General features: G+C 66.7%; 1 protein-coding gene and 1 long non-coding RNA gene across 7 annotated transcripts in view; one reads left to right on the top strand and one right to left on the bottom strand.

Moving 5' to 3' along the window:
• The window catches only part of RXRA (retinoid X receptor alpha), a 90,352-nt gene extending 85,982 nt beyond the window's left edge, over nucleotides 1-4,370 (top strand). For all 6 annotated transcript variants that reach the window (XM_059143584.1, XM_059143582.1, XM_059143583.1 and 3 more), the window contains exons 9-10: nucleotides 1,118-1,223; nucleotides 2,674-4,370. In XM_059143584.1, the coding sequence (XP_058999567.1) occupies nucleotides 1,118-1,223; nucleotides 2,674-2,821 (254 nt within the window). In that variant the 3' untranslated portion in view covers nucleotides 2,822-4,370. The remainder of the gene's footprint in view (nucleotides 1-1,117; nucleotides 1,224-2,673) is intronic.
• A 9,826-nt stretch (nucleotides 4,371-14,196) lies between these two features.
• On the bottom strand, nucleotides 14,197-17,352 carry LOC131813245 (uncharacterized). Its single transcript, XR_009346687.1, has 2 exons — nucleotides 16,935-17,352; nucleotides 14,197-15,236 (listed from the first exon to the last, which is right to left on the bottom strand). It is a non-coding gene; the product is annotated as an uncharacterized LOC131813245 (long non-coding RNA).
• Nucleotides 17,353-24,245: the final 6,893 nt, after the last annotated feature.

Below are 24,245 nucleotides of genomic sequence, written 5' to 3'. Positions count from 1 at the left end.
CCAGGGGCACTTGTTCCCCAGGTTTTCGCTCTGAGCCTGTGGTCCTGCCTGCGTGGGAGCCGGGGCTGCGCAGCTTAGCCTTGCCGGGTGCCCTCTCTGTTGCGGCTGCGCTTGGCCTGGCTGCCGGCACGGGGTCCCTCACTGCGGGTGCAGGAAGGACGTGGCCAGAGCGGAGGCCCCCCAGGCCTGGGTGCTGAGCTACAGAGAAGCCTGGCGCGTTCCTGAGGTGGCCAGGGCCCCAGGTGGCCTGCGGCTTTTGCACTGGACCCTGGTGTACCTGCCGGGGGTGAGGGCACTGGTGTGAGCCCCCCAGTCTGTGGCTCAGAGGTGGCCTGTCCCAGCACGGAGCCACTGTGGGGCTCACTGGCTTCAGATGGTAGCAGTGGGCAGCTGTGGGCTCCAGCGTCTGCCCCAGGCCTGTCAGGATGGGCCACCCTTGGCTGGGGCCAGACCTGGGGCCTTTGAGCCCTAGCGTGATACCATGTGACATGGTGGCTGCTGTGGAGGGAGATGGGTTCGTCTCTGTGGGCGTGGGGGGTCGTGGGGAGCCCCGGGAGACGACGCCGAGAGGAGGACCAGCCTGGGTGGGCTCTGACCGGGTCGGAAGGGCCGGGCTGGCTCACCTGCTCGAGCCCTGGGACGCCCGTCGCTGCCTCCCTAGATCCCAGCCCTGGGCCCTGGAGGCTTTGGTGGCTGACGTCCAGGCGCCTCTGCCTACGGGCTCCTGCCCCAGGGTCCCAGGGCTCAGGCTGGCTGTCAGCCTCTCCCCCCACTGCCCTGCGTACGGGTGATGGTTCTGAGCTTTCCTCCCTCTCAGAGGAACCGGCTCCCACTTCAGCCTGGTTGCCCTGGTGACCAGGAGAGGGCGACGGTGGCCCAGTGCACTTGACCCCCGATGGGGAAGCCGAGAGCCAGGCGTCCAGGCGTGGGCTGCAGTTCACGTGTCCAGCGAGTGGCAAGCCGGGACCCAAGCTAGGACTCGAGGGGCGGCCTTGGGGGCGGAGCCTGTCCGGCTGCGGCTGGCCCCAGCCGGGCGGGCCCCCGGTGGGGAGCGGGCCTGGGTGCCCCGGGCAGCAGTCTGGGCTGAGGCCGCTGACCTGCGGCCCCTCCCCCGCAGACTCCAAGGGGCTCTCGAACCCGGCAGAGGTGGAGGCGCTGCGAGAGAAGGTGTATGCGTCCCTGGAGGCCTACTGCAAGCACAAGTACCCAGAGCAGCCGGGAAGGTGAGCCCCGGCCCGGCCTCCCTCGGGGCCTCAGGGGCCTGTGACCCCTGCCCCAGGCAGGACTGCCCCCGGCCCTTCTGGTACCTTTGTGTGAGTTAGAAGGCAGCACCCTGCTCCGTGGGGGGGAGCCCGTGCGGGGCATGGGGGACGTGCCCGGCGCTCCCGCTGCCCCTGCAAACACAGGCCCGCGTGCAGCCAGTGCCCTAGGGCCTCCCCAGCCCCTCATGGGCTCCCCTAGAGCTGGGTCTTGGCATGCTTGCCCGAAGCGGGGACAGATGCCAGCACATGATAGGCGCTTGTACACGTGTGCAGAGCTGTGCAGGCACTGGGGGCGCCGGGGTCCACAGTGCCGGGTGCACGGCAGGTGACAAGGGGGACTGTCTGTGGCTTTGGTGCCATCGTGAGTCTTGTCCTGACTCTGTCCGCCCCCCCGCACCCGCAAAGGGCCTCTCTCGGGAGGGCCATGCCCCCCTGCCGGCCGCCACCCCCCGCCGGACGCACACGCAGCTGCGGGCATGGGTGGCTGTGCCCTGCTCCTCACGGCCCTCATCTGGTTCGGTTTAAAGTGAACCTTGCTGAGGAGGACGGAGGGCAGGCTTGTGTTTCCTGGCTCCCCGCCGCAGCCATCTCGCCGGCTCAGCAGAAAACCGCTTTCTCTGGCCCCGGTCCAGCCTCTGCTGCGTTTTTTTTTTGCCTTAAAACGTGGGTTGTGTGGCCGCCAGACCAACCACAGGGCTTTCTCCCCTAAAATACAGACGTTGTGAATAATTAATGAGCCCCATGGCCCCTCAAGGGTCCGTGCCGTTGCTGGGGGGACGCGGCAGCCGAGCCTGGCGACCCCCCCGAGCCCTGCACCTCCCGCCCCCCTCCCTGTTCATCTCCTCCCACGGCTGGGCAGGGCCTGGGGATCAAGCCTGTGGCTCGGCGCCAGCGGAGCCGTTTCTGGGGAAGGGGTGGGTGCCGGCCCGCGGCATAGGGGACGCCAGTGCTTTACCAGCCGCGGCTGGATTGAGCCCAGACCTGCTCCCCCGGCCCAGAGCCGCTCTGCTTTGACCGCCCCACTGCCACCAGACGCACTGCCAGTGCTCAGACCCATCTTCGTAGCTCTTCCCTCCTCGTGTTCGGAGCAAGCACACATCGGTTAACTCCCCGTGAAGCTCTGTCGAGCCTGCAGCAGCTGCCGTTTCGCCCCTGATCCTTCCTCCTGAGTCCCTCTGCCCCGGGCCTTCAGGACCCTCGTGGCTGCCGCACACGCTCCTGCTCCCAGGCCTGGGCCTGCCGTCTCCGCTCCCTGAGAGGCCCGGCCCCCCCTTCCCTAAGGCTGTGCACAGGCCAGGCTCTGCTGCTGCGGCTTCCGGGCTCCGTCCTGTCCCCAGGAGGCCACCGGGTGCCCGGTGGAGGGTGGAGGCGGGGAGGGTGGCCGGCGCGCCCTCACCGGGCCCTCCCACAGGTTCGCCAAGCTGCTGCTGCGCCTGCCGGCCCTGCGCTCGATCGGCCTCAAGTGCCTGGAACATCTCTTCTTCTTCAAGCTCATCGGGGACACGCCCATCGACACCTTCCTCATGGAGATGCTGGAAGCCCCCCACCAAATGACTTAGGCCCGCCAGCCCATCCTTCGCGCCCGCCCCCGGCCTGGCCGCTCCCGCCCGGCCGCCTGCTGCTCTTCTCAGCCGAGCCGCGTCCCCTGCCCCTTCCCTGCCTGGCCTCTGCGGACAGGGGGACGCGGCCTGCTAAGCCTCCGTGTTGCCACCTCGCCGTTCCCAGCGCTGCTCGTGCGGGAAGCCGGGTCCCAGCTTTCCCGGGGTAGCGGGGCCAGCTCTCCGGACCGCAGGCCCACCCCTGGGTGCCCCCTGCCGGTGTGCCCCACCCAGGCTCAGGAGCAGGGGGACAAAGACTCCACCTGCCCCCCAGCAAGGCGAGGGGGGCTCTGGGGTGAGCCAGCTTCCCTCACCGTGAAGGGTGAGCGGCCCCTTTTCCAAAGATGACTTGCCGTGTCACCCCCAAGCTGAGCAGGACAGGAGCTGCTCCAGCAGGGTTCCAGGGCCCTCTCAAGGCTTCAGGGCTTGGGGTCACCCGCCTCCTCGCCGACCTTTCTCTTCAAGTCCCCGCTTCAGCTTCTCCCCCTGCATTGCCGTACGCAAGCCGGGGCGAGTAGACCCCGTGTGCAGCCCGGCCTCAGTTCTGTCCATGGGTTTAGTCTGGGCAGAGGGGCAGGCCAGCCCCCGTCTCTGCAGGATGAGCCCGCTTCCCGGCCTTCCCCAAGTCCGGGGCCATGCTGACCTGTCGAGGGCAGAGGTTGGAGGCAGGAGGGTGCTTTGTCCAGGGGGGTCTTCAGGCAGTTGGAGGGAGCCAGGGGCCCCCCGGGGCACGTGGAGCCAGAAGGCCTCGTGGGCAGATAAGCCCAGTGGGAAGGGGCAGGCAGGCTTCCTCTGGAGCTATTGGCGGAGGGGCCCCCGACGCCGGCGGCCTGTTCTGTGCAGACGAGTCCTGGACTCGGGGACTGTGGCCTGCCTGCGTCCTGGGGCATGCAGCTGGATGCCCCTCGGGGACAGCCAGCCCAGCTGTTGTCGGAGTGACCGCCTCAGGCGGGGCTCCAGCACGTGCTCCGGCTGACGGCACCCCCAGCCAGGCTGGTGCCTGCTTTTGTAGTGTTTCCCCGGCCGGGGCAGGGGTGCGGCCTCCTGGGGTGGGGCGCTCTGCGCTCCATGCCAGGCAGGGCTCTCTCAGGTTGAACTGGCTTCTTTTGCACTGTAACGCCCTCCCTTTGGTCTGAGTGCTTCCCGGTCTTGCGCTTCAGACTCCACGAACCCAGCGTCTGTCGCTGCTGGGGGCCCGAGCAGAGGTGGCAGGGGGCAGGGGAGGTGGGCAGCTCTGGTGTCCTCAGCCCCTGAGGGGTTGCTCTGTAGCCAGGCTTCCCTCCTGGGGCCCCCATGAGCAGCCCTGGGTTGGGGGTGCCTTCCCTAGAGTCTGGTTTCCCAGCTAGGGCAAGGCAGGGTGGGGCCTCCAGGCCCCGTGGGGCAGGAGGTAGCCCTGCTTTGCCTTCCAGAGGTCTCAGCCCACCTGACGGTGAGGCGCCGGGCCAGGGCTCTGAAAGCCTGCCCGGAAGCCACCTTCCTCTGCCACCGGCGGCTCCTGAGGAGGGGAGGGGTCCCCTGCCACATGGGTGGCAGGGGCGGAGCATGGAGGGCCTGCCCAGCTCCCAGACTCTCCCGAAAGTCTTGGAAGCCTGTGGGGGCTCGGTTGTGACAGGCAGTGGCGCAGGCACTCTTGGGGACTCTCGGGGTCCCCCCAGTTGTGGGGACGGTAGACCGCCCCACGCCCGATGCCCCTGGTTCTTTCCGCAGTCGGACGCGCCCCGTCACCCCTGCCCCTCCACTGCCAGGGTCCTTGGGCACATGGGGGCCTCCGTGGAGGAAGCCCAGGGCTAGGTCTCTTGGAGGGTCGGCTTCTGCACAACCTCCCCGTTACGGGCCCGGGGGCCCCGGCTGCTTGTCCATAAAGCCCTGAGGCTCCCAGGCTCCGGCCTGGAAAGCCGAAAGCCCCCAGCCCGTCCGGCCGGCGGGCGCAGCACTGTGGGCGCGCAGGGCTGTCCTCTCCTCCGTCGGCTGTCCTTGTCGTGCTTCCTGCGCCGTGGGGGAGGTGGGGAGGTGGGGAGGTGGGGAGGTGGGGAGACGGCGCGGGGCTCGGCAGAGAGCTAGGAGCTTTATTTAACCGGACCGCTAGTCGTGTTATCAATCTGGTTCAATTAAGGTGATTTTTGTAATTATTTTTATTATTATTATTATTTTGGTGGGACAATCTTTAATTTTCTAAAGACAGCACTAACATCAGCTTGCTGGCCACCTCGCTCGTCCCCGCCTCGGCCCGGCCTGGGAGCTGCCGGGGCCCGGGAGTGCTGTGCGGACTCACGTTCCCGCTGTGACATCGGGGGCAGGGAGCGAAGACGACTCTGCCTGCGTCTGCAGGGGCTGTCCTTGGAAGCCGACCTGCCCTCCGCGCCCGGAAGCACGCGGTCTCTGGGGCGAGGGCCCCGCGCCCCCGGCTCTCCATGTCTCCTGTTCCTCGAAGATTTGAGCCCGCGGCAAGCGCAGACACCGCGTGGAGCCCCCTGGTCTGTGGGGGCCGCCGGCAGGGCCTGGCCTGATGTGCGGCCAGTGGGCCATCAGCTGATGTCGTCCCCATCATGGAGTTGGGCGCGTGGCCCGTGCCCTGTCGGCGCGGGGGTGTGGCATGACACGTCCTGCTGCAGAGACAGCGCGGGGCTGGCGGCGCCGACGGCCCACGCGGGGCAGTCACCAACGTTCTGTCTTCGTTTCTAATCGAGACTTTCCCCCGTTTTCCTATACACCTGCTTCACGTAAGCAAGTACGTGAGGACCCTCCGTGGGGAAACCGGGTTTGCGTGAGGATCTCAAGGCGAGAAGTGCATCTATTTTCAGATGCTTTGGAGCAAAAGCAGCTTTACCGGCCCCCGACCCTTAGCAAGGCCCTCTCTGGGACGCGCCGCGAGCCCTCTGGAGGGTGATGAGTACAGAGTAGAGAGAAAGTGTCTAAAGCATCGGGAAAGGTAAAAAAAAAAAATCTATTTTTGTACAAATGTAATTTTATCCCTCATGTATCCGTGGATGGTGGGGGGGTGGGACTTGTTTGGTTTCTGCTTCTAGGGCTGGAAGAGAGACCGCTCTCCGGGAAGCGCTCGCACGGCCGAGGTCGCAGCGCGGGCTTTGTGCAGACGGCACGGACGTTTCCCCTTGGGCAGGGTGGGCCCCGGATGTCCAGGGTTTTCTTCCCCTTCTGAGTGATTCTCGAAGCCTCGCTCTGTTCTCCCCCGTCGCCAGCTGGCCTTCCCGAGACTGTTTGACTGTGAACTTTCTTCCCTGCGCGATTGTTCTCGGAGCACCGGCACCCCTGGTGCCGCGCGCGGACCCACAGCAGCGTTAGAACGTGGAAAGAAAAACACAGGAAAACGTGAGAGGAGAAACAAAATATGAGCGTTTAAAAATAGATCCCACTCCCGTTCTCATTTGTTCTGCTGGGGGCTTTCCTGTGTGGGGCCGGGAGTGGGCCGTGCGAGAGGGCAGGAGGGCTTCCTGGGGGCGGCGCAGGCGAGGGGGCAACTCAGCTGCTGCCCGACCTGCAGGGGGTTGGGGGGCTCGGATTGTTGGCGCCCCGTCCTGCGACCGTGCTCCTTCCTTGGTCTCTGCTCCGCGGCCCTCATGGAGCCCCTGTGGGCCCCTCTGCCTCACTGGACACTGGGCACGTGGCCACCCGCCCTGCCCCAGGCTGCCCCAGCCCAAACGGGCCAGCGCACTCATGCGGGGCCACAGAGTGAATGACGTCATCCAGCTGCCACGTTCCTAACGGAGTAATGACGGCCCACCTGCTCTGTGCCGTGTCGTAAACGCTCTTCATCTCCGTGCTGTCTGGGGGCCGGGCCGGGCCTGGCTGCCGTTGGGCACGGGTGTCCGTGTCCTCCCCCAGCTCCTTCCCAGGGAGGCTCTGGGTGCCCTGAGGCCTGGAGTCCTCTGCCACCAGACAGACGGCCGGCTGCAGGCGAGGGGCGCTTTCAGCCAGAGCGGCGAACCTCACCAAGGCAGGCCCGCGTCTCCCCTCCCCAGCAGGTGCACCCACAACACGTGTCCACACACGGCCCGTGTACGCGCACGTGCACGCACAGGCTCCACTCACGCAACCCAGCTCTCGCACAGAGCTCAGGACAGGCGTTCACAGCAACGCTCGCCCACAGCGTCCGTGTACATGTGACATGCGCGCACACACCGTCCTAACACTGTGGACACACCGCGTGCGCACAGCCTGCATACACAGGTGCCCGCTTTGCACACCGGCGTGCAGGGGCCTCACAAGGCCTCTGGGAGTGCGACGCAGGACAGAGGGGTCTCCCCCGGGGGAGTTGGCACCCCCCACATGCTCCCGCTCTGTGAGCTGGGCCTGACGTCTCGCTCCTGGGGCCCCAGCCGTGGCTGGACCAGCCTGCTGCTGGCTGTGCCCATGGGGCCTCAGCCTGGACTCCCCAGGAGGGGTGGGCACAGGGAGGCCCACTTCTGCCTGCAGCAGGCCCCCCACCTGCTGGGACTGGCCGGGGGACCCACCCGCTCTGCTTTCTGTCTGCTCAGAAGCACGTGTTACCAGCCCTGGGGGCTGCCTCTGGGGTATGCAAAGAGGCTCAGGCCTGGGGGGTGGGGGTGGGGGGTCGGGAGGCTTGCCTTCCCGGGAAGGGGCCCTTGTCCTGCCTTCCACATGACCAAAGCCACCGTTGAGTGCGCTGTGTGGGGCCGCCGGTCCCTGGTGGGCCCCCTCCCCATGCAGGTGCCAGCCCAGCTCCAGGCGGGGCCTTCAGGATATGCCAGGTCGTCGCAGGTGGGTTGGGAGGGCGCCAGGTGTGAGTGTCCCCGTCCGACAGCTGGGACAGCTGCAAAGCGAGGAGGGGCCCCCCGTCCTGCAGGGGCCAGCAGGGAGTGTTCCTCACGGGTTTTCAGGGTGTGGCCCTGCCCAGACCCTGCCCTTGGGGCCGGGAGGGCCGATCCCTGTGTTCCTAAGGAGCTGTGTGGGGGACCCCGGTCTGTCGGTCCGAATCAGTCAGGGGCAGCCCTGGCCAGAACAGGCCATTGACTGAGATGACCTCCATGGGGGCCACTCCTGCCCCCAGCCAGGGTCCCCCAAACCTGCTCCAGGACGGAGACCCCCAGGAGCACAGCTGGGCGCTGTGCCAACCCCGACGAGGGGAGCAGAGGCACGTGGCCAGGAGACCAACGAGTCCTGCCGGGCCGGCTTGCACCCCAACCTCTGCGGTGGGTGGAACCCCTGGAGCCCCACCCCCAGGAGCAGGGCCCCCGGTGACGCATGCGTGCACCCAGCATGGCAGGCAATCGGGCCTCTGGCCTCCCTGCTGCTCCCAGCCCCCGTGGCGGCAGCTGCCTGGGGTGGTCCCCCTGGACCAGAGGTGCTGGGCACAACGGCTTTGTTGCCAGCACAGGCCGCCCTGCTGGGGTTTGTAACTCCAGGGCTCCAGAGGCCGGGGGGTGGGGGTAGCATTTGGGCTGGGACAGCCCTGAGCACCCACTGTGCAGCCCGGAGGCCCGTGACTGGGAGGGGCTGGTTCCACCCTCAGCAAGCAGCCGGGCAGGGTGCTGGGAGCTATGGAAATGGGGGGAGCTGCTGGGGAGAAGCCCTGGCACCCTGCCTCGGACACCTGGGACAGGGGAGCTCGTGCCACCACTGGGCGTGAGGGCAGTGGCCCGCCGAGTGCTGGGAGCCCGTGGAGAGGCAGGGAAGTTGGGGAGGCCTCAGGCAGGGAGGGGCGGGAGCAGGGGGAGTCAGGGAAGGGGCCATGTAAAGCGCTCAGTCCCCAGCGCCTAGTGCTGCAAGGGGCCCGTCTGTCCCTAAACTCGGGGGCTGCTGGTGACCTCGAGTTCTCCCGAGTGTCACCCTACTGGCCGATCCGGCGAGCGGTTCCGGCGAGCGTTTCCAGCCGCCCTCCAGCTGCAGAGCGCAGGGGGCCCAGGCTACCCTCCCTGCTGTGTGCGGAGCCCTGGGGAGTCCTCAGTCAGGACCGCCCAGACCAGACCAGCCCCCCCACCATGGCTCCCCAGTGCAGGGGAGGCCGCGGCGTGGAGCAGCACTGCCCTCTGCTGGACGCCCTGGGGCACAGCCCACCCGGCTCCCTCCATCCCTTCCAGTCCCCGGGAGCCGTCCCCCGGGGGGTCTAGCATCAGAGGTCCAGGCTGGTGCCTGGTTATGGGGAGGGGGACAGCAAAGACCCCACCTGGGGCCTGGATCCAGACAACTGCCCCCAAGTCCCCACTTCCTGTTTCTTGTTCCAAAGAGGCTGTGACACAGGGCCAGGACCCGGACAGGGGTGGGGGTTGGAGCCCTCAGAGGTCAGCCCTGAGCAGGGGGCACCTCCCGAGAAGGCCAGGGCTGTGAGTGCACAAGGTGGGCCATCACTGTGCCCTTGAAGGTGCAAATCCAAGGCCAGGTTGGAGCCTGCCCAGGGGGAAGCCAGAGGGTGGGCCCCCGTTCATCATCACGGGGGTAGCACCTGCACCCCGGGCCTCTGCACGGCAGCCTGGGCACGGCTCCCCAACCCCCAGCCTCAGGCCCGACCCTGATACCTGCCAGCCCTTCCCGGCCCTGACCTGGGGAATCTACGACCAAAGCCCGTGAGGCCCCGACACTCTGCTCACAGGGGCTGGGACAGCCTGTGTCTGCAGCCGGCCGGGGACCCCCAGTGCCGATGGGCAGAGTTCCTGTGGGAGCTTCTGGGCCCGTGCGGCCTGCTGCCCAGAGAGGAGCACGGGGAGGGGGCTGGAAGGGACCCGTCTGATGGCGCCTTCCTCGACCGCCCTGGCCCTCGAAGGGGTCCCGATGCAGCAGGGCAGGGGTGTGGCTTTGGGAAGTCGGCCCTGGCTCTGGGGCAACAGGCCTCCGGGGCAGCCCTGGGAGCAGCGCTGACTTCCGCCCCCCACCCCAGGGAGACGTGAGGCTCAGTAAGCCGGGACCCGTGTCCGTCCCCAGCTGGGGGTCTGTTGGGCACAACACTCACCTCCCCGGCCTCATTGTCCTGTCTGTGGCCAGGTGGCCTTGGTTGCCAGCAGGCCCTGTGAAGCCTCAGAGCGTCATCTCGCCACAGCTGGGGTCAGCCATTGAGGCCAGGAGAGCAGGTGACAGCTCAGGGTCAGATTGGCTGTGGAGCCCAGGCCCGGCGCCTGGCCACCTCCCCTGCCCACTGGCTGCCCAGCCCGGCTGAAGACTCTGGATCCCCGTGGAGGGGCAGGGCGAGTGGCTCTGAGGGACACAGGCCGTCCAGCGGTCACTCTGCTAGGTGTTCCCGTGATGCCTTGACGGCACGCCCACCGCAAACCTGCACAGGAGCGTTAGTGGAAGCTTGCTCCTGGTCACTGGAGGCGGGCCCTGCCAGGCCCTCGAGCAGGTGACCGGTTCATGGATCTGCCAGGCAGAGACGAGACACGGGCGCATCAGAAATGTGTGTCGCTGAGTAACAGGAGCCCTAGAGGGGGGACAGGGCCAGACTCCGTTCCTGAGGGGGTGCGGTCCCAGGAAAGGCCTGGTCCCCAGGCTTCCGGTGCGAGCAGGGGTGGAGCAGGGGGGACCTCTATGCCATTTGCCGCCCTAACGGTGGGGACAGGATGCTGTCCACCTGTCCAGACCCGCTGCCCCGGCCACACCCCTTGTGAGGGAACTGAGCAGAGAGAAGGCCAGGGGAGGTGACAGTCCTGGGCCAGCAACCTCACCGAAGGGGGCAGGGAGGGAGCAGGGCTGGAGGCAGCAGGTGGAGGGAGCACGTGTGGGAGAAGCCGTACTCTGGCCCCCGAAGCTACTCCCCAGGCCGCAGGGGTGCCGGGCTCGTCCCTCTTGGAGTGGGGGTGCCGGGCTGGGGGAGGCAGCGGCGGTCACGTGGTGGGGCAGAGCTGGAGACGTCATGGGCTCCCCTGCCCCTTCCTCACATGGCCGTGTGTGGCCACGCGGGGGACCCACGCACATAACACAGGCAAGCGCGCCCACAGAACCGCTGTGGTCACGCCCAGACCTTGGTCTCTGACCCGGGCTCGCCGGGCCACCGGAGCCGGAGGACCACTCCCCGTGTACCACGGATACTCCCGTGTCCAAGTGATGGGGGGGTTGGTCCAGGCGCCCGATCCCCGGAGAGGTGGTGGCTGAGTGCGCTCCAGAGTGGTGGCTGCGCAGGGGACGTCCTGATCAGGGGCCACTGTCAAATGGGGGGACGAGCGGGAGTCCATGGTGGAGGGGCCGGGAGCATGGCCTCGGCCAGGGACCAGGGCCACCACCTCGGGAGACAGCCACACGGTAGCGGGCACCCCTGAAGCCACGTGAAGAGGACAGCCCCCCCTGTGGTCTCCCTCCCAGCCTCCCCACCCACCCAAGCACAAGGCGCACGGGCCGATGCCCACTGAGGGACATTCCCTGGAGGCCAGTCCTCCTTCAAACTGTGCGGGTCACCAGACAGAAGGAAAGTCATTCCAGACATGGCGGCTCAAGGTCACATGGGGTCTAGGATGGGCCCCTGGGACAGGGAAGGGGCATCGGGTGGACAAAAAAGCCGGCCCCCGGGACGCGTGGGCGCGACACACCGGTGGGCTCGTTCTCCAGGACAGACGTGCCCGAGGGCGGCCGAGGCCAGCGTGGGGAGGGTGGAGACGCTGAGCGCGCGGACAGAAGTGCCGAGCCCCCTCCGTGCTCTGCGGTAAGTCTGATGCCTTTCTAAAGGAAAAAAGTTCATTTCGAAAATCAAAATGCCGCGTACGCGTAAAAAAATGTCACAGAGCGTCGCCCGAGTTCTTACGGAAACCAACACGTGTACTCGTGAGGTCGTCCGGCTGCTGTAAACAAAGACTTGGCTTTTCCAGAAAGATTCCACATCAAGCCTTTGCTAGTATCTCACGTTCAGGGAAGAAAGAGAGCAGGGAGAGAGGGGGAGAGGCAGGGGAGAGGCAGGGAGGGGTGAGAACGCAAGGAGGGGGGCAGAGGTGGGGGAGGGAGGGCTGGCAGGGGAGGGGAGGGGAGGGCTAAGCGGAGGGAGGGCCGCAGGGGGGTGGGGAGACACGGGGGCCTAAGGTTAGGGTCACTAGCTAGGTCACTGCGGCTTCAGTCCTAGGCTCCCCAGGAGAGAACCTGTGCAGGCGGGGGTGTGCGCTGTCACAGAACCACACGCGGCCAGTCCGCGTCCCGGAGCAGCTTGGACACCACAGTCTGAAAAAGCCGAGGTCCGCCAACCCAGCAGCAGCCTGGGTGCTTGGGGGACCGTCGGCCGGCCTGTGGGGCGAAGCCGCCCCTCTCCGTCGGGGCCCAGCTGGCAGCCGTGGCCTGGCTCCCAGACACACCAGGGACCTCAGCCCGGGGCCTCGGCTTGGTGCCCGGGCCACACGGCATGTCACCCGAGCGGGAGTCCTCTAGTGCTCAGCCTCTAGTGCTCCCGGCAGAGGCTTCCCAGGCTCCAGGCCAGCCAGACGGGGGTGGAAAGGCCCCAGAGCCCGGGTCCGAACGGAGCCTCCCACTGGAGAGGGCCTCCGTGTGGAGCAGAGGACGTGGGCTCGGCAGGGCTCCGTGGCCTCAGGTAGTGGCTGGGGACCAGGAGGCCCTGCGGCCGGGACTCACGCCCTCACTCGGCTCTCCAGGTGAGCCTCGGTTTCCGCCTCCGTGCGATGGGCCGGTCCATGGCACCTCGTCACGGTGCTGAGCCGGGCTGAGCCCGACCAGGGACCGGGGACCTCCGGGAACCCTTGACGTGTGTCCGTCTAGAACCACAGGCTGCGGTGTGGGCCCATGGGGGACGCCCAGACCCGTGTCTGGGCTTTCCCAGCCGTGGGACAGTGTCCGAGCCCGATGTGGCAGTGGAAGGTGGTGTGGGCTGCCGGTGTGGCCGACTCCGGCCAGACGGGCCGTCCCCGGGGTGCTGGGCGGCGGGGAAGCTCACCGCGGCTGGAGCCCGGACAGGTGGGGTGCACGGAAGGAGGGCCCTGGACGCTGCGGCCCAGGCGGGCAGCACCGGCCGCCGCCACCAGAGGGCAGCGTCGCCCCGCTGAGCGCTCCCCGGAGCCCCGTGCCCGGTGGCCTGGCCAAGCCCGCCGTCTCCCTGGCAACCGCCTCCACCATGACCTCTCCCCGCGCCATCTGCCCGGGCTGCCACCGGGTTGGGCCCCGGAGAGGTCCCCGCCCTGTCCCCACGCCAGGCCGAGTTGCTGCCCGCCTGGGAGCGCCAAAGCGCCGAGGGGCCCCTGCCAGCATCTCCGGTTCCGTCTCGTCCCGGGGCCCCCTTTCCTCAAATGCGTGTCTTGTCCCACATCCCTGGACACACAGGGCGGAAAACAGGAGGCACTGGGATCGGGGCGGGGGTTGGGGGGAAGGCGGCCGACACGCTGCGACCCGCCTCGCCCCGCCTCGCCCCTGCCTGCGGCTCCCAGCTAGTGGCTCACACCCGGACGGTCGGGAGTGGGTGGGGCGGGTGCCCCTGCCGCGGGGGGAGTGGATGCAGGACGAGGGGATCCGGGCCGGGCCAGGCCAAGGGCAGGGCCAGGTCGAGCTCCCTCCGTGGCCAGACCTTGTCAGGCATGAAGTGGGTTTGGATTCTGAGCACCTGGGACACCGCTCTGATGCTCCCAGCCTGTCCCCAGAGACCGCAGAAGGCCCCCACGACCGGCACGGTGGGACATGCCGGAGCCTGCGCTGGGGGCCTGGCTGTCAGGAGGAAAGGTGTGTGGCCTGCGGGAGGCCGTCCGAGGTGTGAGCTCTGAGCAGGCCTTGACTGGGAGCGGGGCGGGAGGCAGCCGGTGCGCGGGGCCATGGGCAGGTTAGGCCGGGGCCGGAGGGCATGAGGGCCACGGGGCTGGGCACCAGCCAGATGCCCCACCGGCCTCCTCTCAGTCCCCTTCCAAATGGCTCTGCCCCTTACCTGCCTTCCATGACGCTCCTGGCCCGGAGGCTCGGCCCGCTCTCTCTCTGCCCTGCCTCCTGCTTCCGCTCTCCTTGGCCTCGTGGGCTCCAGGGAAAAGGCCAGCACTGAGTCCCCCCAACCCCTGCCGCCCCGTGCCTTGCTTCTGCCCGCTCAAAGCCTCTAGGCTTGGTCCGGGGCATGTTAAGCAGCCTGTGGACTCCTCCTTCGTGGGGCCCCCTGGCTTCTCCGTGGGGTGCCCCGAGACCCCAGCACGGGGTCCAGTGCCCGGCGGGGCTGAGCGCACGACACCCCAGAGCAGGGGGCCGTGCTTCCGTGCCGTCCCAGGGCACCCGCATGACGACAGGACCGTCGTGCTGGGGCGGGTCGGAGACCCCAGGGTGCCCCCCCACTCACCCATCTGCTCAGCAGACACTGCCCAGAAACCCAAGCTGGCTGGGCAGGTGGCCGGTGCCTCTGGCGGAGACGCAGTGTGGGCCACATATGGGATTAGGAACATTCTGGTAGTCGCATCGGGAGCCACGTGACCTTTAATAATATACTTTTATTTAATCCAGTATGGGGAACTGTTATGACTTCGATACGCGAGCAACACAAAAGTTACTAACGAGCTCTTCTTCATTTGGTTTTCGGCACAAAGTCCTAGAGACGCGGTACCGTTCACACTCGCAGCACGTCTCCGCTCGTGCAAGCTGTGTTCCGAGCTCTCCGAAGTCACGTGTGGCTCGTAGCTGGCATACTGGACAGTGAAAGTCCAGAACATTCTCACGGGGCTGCCGGCAGACAGCACGTGTGGGCTGATCTGGGTCAGGACGGGGACGAACTCAGAGTGCGGCGGGAGCGCAGGCAAAGCGCAGCCAGGGGCGGGGCTGGGGGAGCGCTGGGAGGCTTCCCCTCGGGGCTGGGCACAGAACAGGAGGTCCTCGGGCACAAAATCTTCTAATTTCATCCCTGGGACCCGTGTAGGGCTCGGGAAGGTCGAGGATGGTGTGAAGAGGTCGAGGAGCTGTGAGGACCTCCCCACCAGGTGCGCCTGGAGGAGCGCTGGGGTTAAATCCTTTGATTTCTGTCCCTCGACCAGTGTCGACGATTTCCCCTCTTCAGCTACTGGCAGGTGGGCCCATAGGTCTCGAGCTGTACTGGCCGGGCCCCTGGACAGGGCGACCTGGTCCCACTGCTGACAAGGCCGTTGCGCCTATGCTTGAGAACCTTCTAGAGCCCCTGGTTTTCTGTCGCAGGTGGGGAGTCCCAAAGCTCACCCGTAACCAGGCAGGATTCTCCAGCTGCCGCCTGTTTGGTCTTCCCGGGGCCTGACCGAGGCCTCCCTCCGCCCGACCGAGGCCTCCCGGGCTGCTGCTGGGGCCCCGGGCCGGGCTGCTCGGATGCTCCTCGCTGATAAAAGCCTTTTGACACGGATCTTCCGAAGTGTTTCTGCGAAGAATCAAAAGATTACGCCTGCACTGGGGACGTCTCTGGATAGGTGACCGTGCTGGTGGCTGAGGGCTGACAGCTCTGTGTGACCAGAGGCATGTCCCTTCCGCGCTCTGGTGGGGTCCATGTTCCCTGCTGTAGGGGAAGGATTGTTCTAGGATTGAGGTTTGTGGTTCCGGGGCCGCGGGGTGGGCGGCCAGCGGGTCCCTCTCCCCCCAAACCTTCCTCCTCTGCTGTGTGTACCCCGCGGCTTCATCCGGCATAAACAGTGCCCCCCCCCGCAGACACTTGCTGCACCTTCCACGGAAGAAGGGGTCTGTGCGTTCTTCTCGGGGGCTCTGGGTGGGTTGGGGCAGGGCCCAGCAGTGTGGTCGCCGTGAGGGGCGCGCCTGTCGAGCCTGAACTCCCCCTGAAGCCGAGGGAGGAAGCCCGGTGGTGACTGGGGGGGGGGGGGTCACGCCCACGCAGCCAGGCCCGGCCCGGTCGCGGAGCCGCTGGAAGTGTGGGTCCACCTCTCTCGGGAGGCCGAGTGGGTGCGCCGTGTGAGATTGGGCGTGGGTTTGGGCTCCGTGACCCCATCTGGCCTCCACGCATCCCCCGTGAGCAGGTGTCCTGGACCCCGCGGGGCCGGCCCTGTGTCGGGCGGGACCGGGAGTCTGCCCTCGGACTCTCTCCCCTGCCCGGGCTCCTTCGGGCGGTGCCTCCCCACGCAGTGCACGGCTGGTCTATCGCCATGCAGGAAAAGAGGGTTAACTCGGCAGACCCCATGTGCCCACAGCCTGTGCTTTCTGAAGAAAGGTCTGGTCCTGGCCCAGCTGCTGGAAGGCACCGTCTGAGCCCTTCAGACGCCCTGCCTCAGTTTCCCTGGGGCCGTGGCGCACGCCAGAGAGTCTCTGCTGCTGAGGCAGAGATGGGGGGGCACTGCAGGGGCAGTTGGGCCTCACGGGATCAGCTCGGCCTCTGCAGGGCCGAAGGCTCGGGTCAGCTGCGTGCACCTGACCGACAGCCGGGGATCTCAGGTGGCTTCCCTGATCGGCCCCACGTGTGGGCACCCCGGGTCCGGGAAGCATGTGAGCGCCGACTGGGCCCCGGAACCACACCGCTGCGGGCTGGCCCTGCGGGCAGGGGAGTGGGGACCGTGTCGGCCCCATTTCTGCCACAGCCCGTAGAGGGCAGTCCTGTCCCAGGAGCCCCCACGTACAGACCCCTGCCACATTTCGCTGAGGCTTTCCCGGGCCTTCGACGCCTCTCCCCGGCTGTCCACATTCCCAGCTCTGGCCCCCCAGGGCAGCCACGTGGATCCCCGAGTCCCCGGGGAGAACCACAGTGCTCTGGGTGTGGGGAGCCTCCGTGGGCTGGGGAGGCGGGTGCTGGCCCCCCGCCCCGTCCCAGATCTGACCCTCCTGGGCACCGGGAAACAGCGTGGAGGGGACACTGTGTGGCAGAACTATGGACATGAAGACTTGGGTCTTCTTTGCAGCTGGGGTGCAGGGGGCCTGTGGGGGCCTCTGAAGGCGGCGCCTGGATCTTTCTCCTTGGGCTCTGGTGGTACTTCCACGTTGGCCTCGCTGAGGCTTTGGGGTGCCGGCAGAGCTGGGATGGCCCGGGCCCGTCAGGCAGCCCCCCGGGGGCCCTCCTGTGCCAGCCCTCCCAGAGGGGTCTCAGGCCCCAACTGTGAGTATGTCTAGTCTTCGGGCCGTGGCTCCAAGTGGTTCCCAGCCTCGACCACGCTCCCCCATCTCTGCCTGAGGTTAACCTGGGCTCCCTCCAGGGCGCAGATGCCCCTTCTCCCCTGAGCCCTCTGGAACCGGCCCTCCCCGTTCAGCTCCACACCTGCCTCCAGGTGAGTCGGTCTCTGGCGCCAGCACTGGAAAGAGGCTGCTTTTACTGGACGCTCCCAGCACGGGCCCTAGCGTGGAAGCAGAGGCTCCGCGTGGAGACGTGGCTTCCCCGTGGCTGCACGCCTCGGCTGTGGGGCTGGGACCCCCAGCAGGCCCGTCGCAGCCCAAAGCCGGGTCCCGAAGCTCTGCGCAGCTCTTTCCCCGGCCCCAGCCCCCCCGGGCTCCCAGTGTGGCCAGGACCCTGGCGTCAGGAGAGAGCAGCCGTCCTTAAGGCCCTGTGGCCCCAGAACCGTGTCCTCCCAGGGTCCAGCCCTGGGGCGGGGCGGCAGCGGAGGCCTGGGAGCGCCCTGGGGCCCGCGCCTCCCCGGCCTGTGGACGTGGCCGCCCCCGCCCCGCCACGTCTGCTTGTCCACCCGCCGGCAGGAAGCCGCGCGCCTTGCTCTCTCTTTTTGTGAATTTTGGAGGGCTGTTGTTGCAGGAAACATCTGGACGTGGTCCAAGGAACATAATGAAAAGAGAGAGAGAGAGAGAGGGAGCGGAGGAGGCAGGGTTGGGGGAGGTTTGGAAAAACCATCTGATTTTACTTTGCAAAGACGACCGCGCTTAGGCTCGCAGGACCTCCCAGGCCCCTCGGAGCCAAACCCTGCGGCTGACGTCAGGGGGAAACTATGAGGCTCGGGATGATTTGTGACACACACACACACAGAACGGGTCCCAGGCCGGCTCCTGGCTTTCGAATCAGGACAGTTGATGAAACACGGGGTCTTTTCCAGAAGTGAGGAAAGCAGAACAGGGGCCCTCGCCTTGGACTCGCCGGGGCGTCTGGTCCCAAACTTGTGGCCGGGCCGGGCCGCCCCTCGGCGGGAGGGAGGAGGTGGAGGAGCACTCCACCGGGCTCGTGGCCAAAGTTTAGTTTCCGCTGGGGGGGCGGGGGGCATCCACAAGCCCCCACCCCCCACCCCTGGCCCCAGCACACAGCCTGGCTGATTCGGCTCAGCTCTCCCCGCCACGCCTTTGGTGTCGAGGGTTCCCAGGCTCGGGAAGGTGCCCTGGGACTGTGGGGCTCAGGGCTCCCCGGTTCAGTGTGTCCCCACTCCAGTTCTTTCCACGCGTGCCATGGGGTTGGGGGCCGAGGGTCGCTGACCGTCACGCTGTGCCCGGGTCCTGGCTTCCGTCCTGGAGTGGGAGGGAGGGTGGAAGCCAGCCTCTGTGCCTTCTGCCCTGGGCGGGTCCAGCCTGGGGTCAGGACGTGCCTGTCTCAGCACCGCTAGACGGGTGCCTATGGAGGGCTGGGGCCCAGAGCCAGGGGTCCAGGAACATGGCAGGAGCTGTATAGGAAAGGGGGCCAGTTGCCCGTCGTTAAGATTTTGGGGCTTCTCCGTAGAAGCTTTCCCTGATGGAGGCCAGGCCTCCGTCCGCTCCAGCTGCGGACCCCTCCCAGACAGGCCTGCCAACCCCAGGGACCTCACAGCCGGGGGAGTCTGCCCGGGGCAGGGTGGGGGGCTAGCGTAGTACCACGTCCGTGTTTCGTCAGAAATGTTTCTTGAAATAAAACCCCGCAGAGAAGCCCAGCGATGGCAAGGACGGGCCGGTGTCTGCCCAAAGCCACTCAGGTTCAAGGGGACCAGCTGACCCGGGTCTGACCTGGAAGCAAGGCCCTGCCCTGGGGGCCCACGCAGCAGGGCTCCCCCGAGCAATGCCCCGCAGGCTCTTCGGGCACAAGTGAACTGCCCCCCCCCTCCTTCCACTTGGCAGGTGGGAGGCCGAGGCCTCGGAGGCCCCGGGCTCGCGTGGGGCTGTGGGGCTCAGCCCGGAGGCTGTTCGGCTGGGGGAGGGGCAGAGCCTGGCTCGGGACACAGGGCGTGGGGGGCGGGGGGCGCCTTCTGTCTGGGACACGGTTCAGCAGTGGCTGTAGCAGCCTTGAGTCATGGGCTGGGGCCTCCTGGCCTCTGGGGGGGTCTGAAGACATTTTTTCCATGGAAAGTAGCCTCTGGCTCTGCGCTAAGCGTGGAGCTCTCGGTCCGCCTCCCACAGCCTGCGGGGGCCTTGGCCGTGGGCGACGGCTGTGCTCGAGCTGAGTCTGTCTGTCAGACCCTCCCCAGGTGGGGGTGAGGTGGGAGCGCCGGGCAGGGGGCGGCCGGGCGGGTTCTGGGCCCGGGTCAGCCTCCAGCGGGCGCCTGCCCTCCGGTCGTGTGCTCTGTTTCCCGCTCGCATCTTGCTTTGGGGAGAGGTGGGTCGACAGACGTCGACGGTCTGGCTGGGAGGGACAGACCTGACCCCTTGCTGGCCTTCAAGGGCACGATGGGGTGGGGGCGGGCGGCAGGCGGCAGGAGGTGGACCGTCCCGAGACGGAGGGCTGGGGAGGGAAGAGCGTAGCTCCGGGGGTGTCCGCCAGCGCCGCAGCCGCCCCGAGACCCGCGGGCCATGGCCCTGGTGCAGAGACACCCCCCGGCTTCGTGGGGTCCCTCCACCGCTTCGCCACTGGGGGCTTTGGCTGTCAACCTGTGAGTCAGAAATCCCTCCTCAAGCCCCTCGAGGGCCTCCCCCGGTCACAGGAAATGCACGCATCCTCAGGAGCCCCAGAACTTTCCATCGAGAGGGGCTCAGTCTCGGGGGCAGTGGGTCACCAGGATGATCTGTGGCTTGGTGTCCCTGAGAGCAGCCGCTTGTGGCTGAGGGAGACACTCACTCCCTCGTCCTCTCTGTAGCCCGGGCGGGAGGCCGACAGGTGGCAGGTCTCCAGCCGGGGGGTGGTGGTGGCCTCCTGGCTGGGCGTGGGTGTGGCCTCGGGAAGACCCAGACTGGGCATCCCAGAGGTCTTGGTCACACGGCTGTGGGGCTCCAACCTGGAAAGCTCGGAGACCATCCCTGACCCTGTTCCTTCTTCCAGGAAGCCCTCCTGAACCACCTCTACCTGCCTGAGTTTCTTTCTCCTTTGAAGAAAGACCACGCGGTCTGACCTTCCTGTGCTCTAGGTTTTTGCAAACAGAATTCTTGTCTCCCTGGAGATCTCAGCTCCTGGAGGATTCCCCGTGAGCCCCGGTTGTGTTGATGGGGGGGCGAGCACGTGCCAGGCGTGTGGGCCTGTGGAAGGTGCTGGGCGTTGCACACAGACACCGCCCACAGCCTGCACAGACTCGAGCATATTGCCATTGCTCCAAGCCTCAGTTTCCCCTTCTGTGAGATGGGATCATAGCAGCCCTGGCCTCACTGGGTTCCTGCAAGGACTTGATGGTCATGGATCTCTAGGCCCTGCAGACCGTCGGGTCCCGGCCTCTCCCGGGAGGCCCTCAGCCCTTCACGTGTCACCTGGGAACGCAAATATCCTGTTCCTTCTTGATTTTTTGCCTGTTCATTTTAGCATCCAGGGGGCTCCCGCTCACGCGGTCACTAACGCACACGGATAGCTAACGGTGGGCTTCCAGCAGGGTCTGTTTTATCCTGCTGCAGAGGACCCAGGCTGCTCCTGGGGCGGTGGCCATGTTTGCCCCAAAGCGGCGGGACAGCTGGACAAGGGCTCTGGGCCCGGACCAGAAGAACCTGGCCGTGCTGGCCTCAGCTTTCTCACCTTGGACAATAAGAGACCCTTCCTGAGCCTCAGTTTCCCTGTCTGTGCCATGGGACCAGCCCCCACCTCAGAGGGTTCTGGTGAGGAATCCAGGACCTGCTGCGTCTGACCATGCTCAGCGCCAGGCCACGAGATGGCCAGGGAAAGGTGGCCGGCGGCGACGGTGACACTGCTGTCCATCTGTCCTCACTGCTGCTCTGGGCCGTGAGGACCTCCGGCAGCAGCCGCCACCCTTTGGCTCTTTCCCAAAGGCCACGAAAGAAACAAACACCCTGTTTTTGAGGATGTATTTCAGGGGATTCAGGTAGTGCCTGAGTTAGCTGTGGCCCCTGCCTTGGCTTCCTGAGGCCAAGGTGAGACACCCCTGTCGCCTGTGATGGGGAGCCCCTGCACTGGGCCCCAGGAGTTGGGGCCCCCCTCCCCCAAACCAACCCCTGCCTCTGGGCTGCCAGGGCCCCTGGCCACATCCTCCCGTGCGAGCCGTGTCTTGCTGGTCTGGGAGGTACCCTCGCCCCTCGGTGGCCCAGAGCGGGGCCGTCCAGTGTGCAGGGGGACGGCCCGAGCGTCTGGCCTCTACTGCCAGACACCGGCAGGCATTCCCCACCCTCGTAGCGACAACCACAACTGTCTCCAGCCGTTGCCAAATGTCCCCTGGGAAACAGAATCGCCCCCGATTCCGAACACATGGCCTAAAGAGATGAGCTGTCCCCCCGAGTCGGGGGGGGGCCTGACGGGTGCAGGTGTGGCCTCATCCAGGGAGCCCACCCGCCTTCTCCACAGGCCAAGCCACTCTGGGCCCTCATCGTCCTGCTCTACCAGAGCGGGAGTCCGTCGCCCCACACGGGGAGGGCGGGGACCTGCCGGGTGTCCGTGAGGGCTGAACCCCGCGGCAGGTGCCTTGCAGGTCCCCGAGGGGTGGGGCCCTGGCGTGAAGAAGCTTCCAGTTTCTTTCTCTCGGGAGGAAAGGGGGGCCCGTGGCTGGCGGTGACGCGACCGGTGGTGGCTGTCACGAAGACCCAGAAGCAGGGTTCTCACGAGGCCACAGCTCGACGTCTCCGTGTGGTTGGAGCGTCAGGCTGGGGCGGGCAGAGCTGTTTCCAACCTCACGCCGGCTCCCTCCACACGGGCCCCGGCAGCTCGGCAGTGCCCCTGCCCCCCGTGGGTCACGCCGCACACTGTGACTCACACACATTCTGCTGTGCTGCACTGGCCCATTCCGGCTCAGCCACGGGCCCGCGGTGGCCATCCTCCCAGCGGCTCTCGTGGCACCTCCCACGGCCTGTTTTCCCACATGCCCGGCTCCTCTTCTCCACGGGACGGCGGCGTCCGACAAGTCGGGTGGGTTCTAGGTGCTGGAATGGAACTGGGCCTCCAGGCACCCCCAGCCAGGGCTGGCTGGGCCCCAGAGCACCTGTGGGCGCCGTCTTTGGGGTTGGGAAGGATGTGGCAACGTGGTGGTGTCCATCAAGAGGACCTGCTTTCCGATCCTGGCCGTGTGGCTTTAGGCACGTTACTAAGCTCCCCTGGGCCTCAGTTGGTTCATCTGTAAAATGGGGATCCTAATGGAAGCCCCTCCTTCGGCCAGTGAGAAGCCACACAGAGGCCCCAGCACAGTCCCTAGCCAGGAGCTCCCACGTGGGCTTGGCTGCAACGGCTGCTTGCCCCCAGCCAGAGGCTGCGCTCCTGGCCTCTGCCTCTGGAGGGCTGTGCTGGGCCTCGCCACCGGAGGGGGACCTGGAGGGAACCCGGCCCAAGGATGAAGGGAGACAAGGGGCACTCACTTCTCAGCTACTGGCCACGGTCAGTGGCTGTGGCCGAGGAAAGCCAGGAAACAGGTCCATCGCTGGGATGCTGGGGTGCTGCTGGCCGCTGGGCCGGGGGCAGGTCGGGGGCTGGTGATGGGGCATCAGCCACGCCTGAGCCCCGGCCAACTGCGCACTCCTGGGGCGGACAGTGTGTGAGCAAGGGGAGCTCGGGGTGCGTTTTCTGCCTCTTTATGGAACTGGGCCGGCGCTCCCTCCTCTCCTCGAGACAAACCAGACAGTCCCAGGGCTCCCCTGGTGCATTTTTCTACCTGAAGACAGACGGCAGCTTGGTGAGCGAGGACATCAATTTTGTGCAGCGAGGGAAAAAATAAACCTTTAAAACAACTCGACAGTAAAAATCCCAGCCAGCAGAACGCCCGGGCCGGCAGCAGGTTTTCGGAGTCGCTGAAACGAGGGGCTACGAGTGGCTGAGACAGGGTGGCCTCCGCTGGTCCTGTCCTGGGCCATCTGGCGGCGGTCCGGGGGTGTGGGGCCCCCAGCCACCCCACAGCCCCAAAGGTTCCATGTTTGTGCAGTCACTGGTGGAAACTCCCAAACGTTTCCACAGCTATAGCTTCCATTCCCGGTTTCTTGGTGCCTCTGTTCGTGGCAAAAGAGGAATAGAAGTTCCAGAAGCAGAGCAGAAGGTTTGTGCCCAAGGCCTGTTTGTCCCCTGATGTCCACTTTGGAGGGAGCAGGTGCCCCGAGCCTCCACACCCCACCTTTGGCATGCCCAATGCCCTGCCCCCCTCGGAGCGACAGCCTTGACCAGCGTAGGTGTGTGTGGGTCGCCCAAGCCCTGGTCGTGTCTGCGGCTCAGGTTTTAGGGGTCTCTCTGGGGGGCTGAAGGGCAGCTCGGATGTGTGGGGGGCAATAAATCGGGGCTGATTTCCAGGATCCAGGGCACCCGGGTTTTACGTGGGTGAGCGGATGGCCTGTCCCCGTCTCCCCATCTTGGCCAGGCCCTCGTGGGCTCTGTGAGCTCTGTGCTGGTGGCCTGTGAGCTCTGTGCTGGTGGCCTCAGCCGCTGGAGAGCCCCCTGTCGCCAGAGTGTCCATCTTGCATGGAACCTTGCGTCCTCTGGGGGTGGGGTGGGGCGGGGCGGGGGGCGTGCAGGGTGAAGCTGAGGCTAGCTCCTAATCCTAACACTCTGTGCCCTTCTGTGCCCCTCAGGGGGGGGCAGGAGAACACCCCAGCCCGTGGTCCGGCGGGCCCCGAGGCATGGCGGGGGGCCCAGGTATGTCTTGCTCTCATGCCTGTGTGGAGGGCATCGGCGTCTGGGGCTCGGACAGGCCATCTTGGAGCCTCCTGGGCAGGGAGTCCCGCGGGCCTCTGTGGGAAGGAGCTGCAGGGTCAGAGCCGTGGCCTCCCTCCAGGCCCCTGGTCCACGGCCACATCTCCTAGACGCTCTGCTCAGTTTACTCGGCTGGCCGCCCTCGTGCCCAGGCTGGGGCTACAGGGCTCCCCGCTCACCTCCAGCCCGTTTCCCTGGCACCGGTCCTGATGGGCCTGCCGGCCTTGGCTCACACATCCCTTCCAGGTCTGGAGTGGGCAGGGGAGGTCCGCTGGAGCGGGTCACCCTGAGACCTCCCCCTGCAGAGGGGCTGAGCCAGGGCCCGGGCAGGAGTGGAGTCCAGGCTTGGGGGTCACCTGCAACCTGGACCGTCCACTCTCCCTGGCTCCAAAGGAGGGTCTGGACTCTGCTCCCCCCACCTGCGTGCAGGGACATGACCCAGAGCCCAGTGGAACCTGTGAGGAATGTTCCGGAACCCTGGTGTCAGCGGCCTGGGGTTGCGCTGGGATGATGCTGTCCTAGCTCCCACCAATTCTCCCGAGGCCCATTTACCTTTCCCAGAAGTCACTTGTCTTCCGTGGCGCCTCTCCCCTCTTCTCCCCTCAGGGCCCCTAAGATGGCACACGAGCCCCTTTC

Source organism: Mustela lutreola, chromosome 12 (genome assembly GCF_030435805.1).
Source record: "Mustela lutreola isolate mMusLut2 chromosome 12, mMusLut2.pri, whole genome shotgun sequence".
Classification (NCBI taxonomy): domain Eukaryota; kingdom Metazoa; phylum Chordata; class Mammalia; order Carnivora; family Mustelidae; genus Mustela; species Mustela lutreola.
The sequence above is the reverse complement of the archived record's forward strand: the minus strand, read 5'-3'. Positions and strand labels throughout refer to the sequence as shown.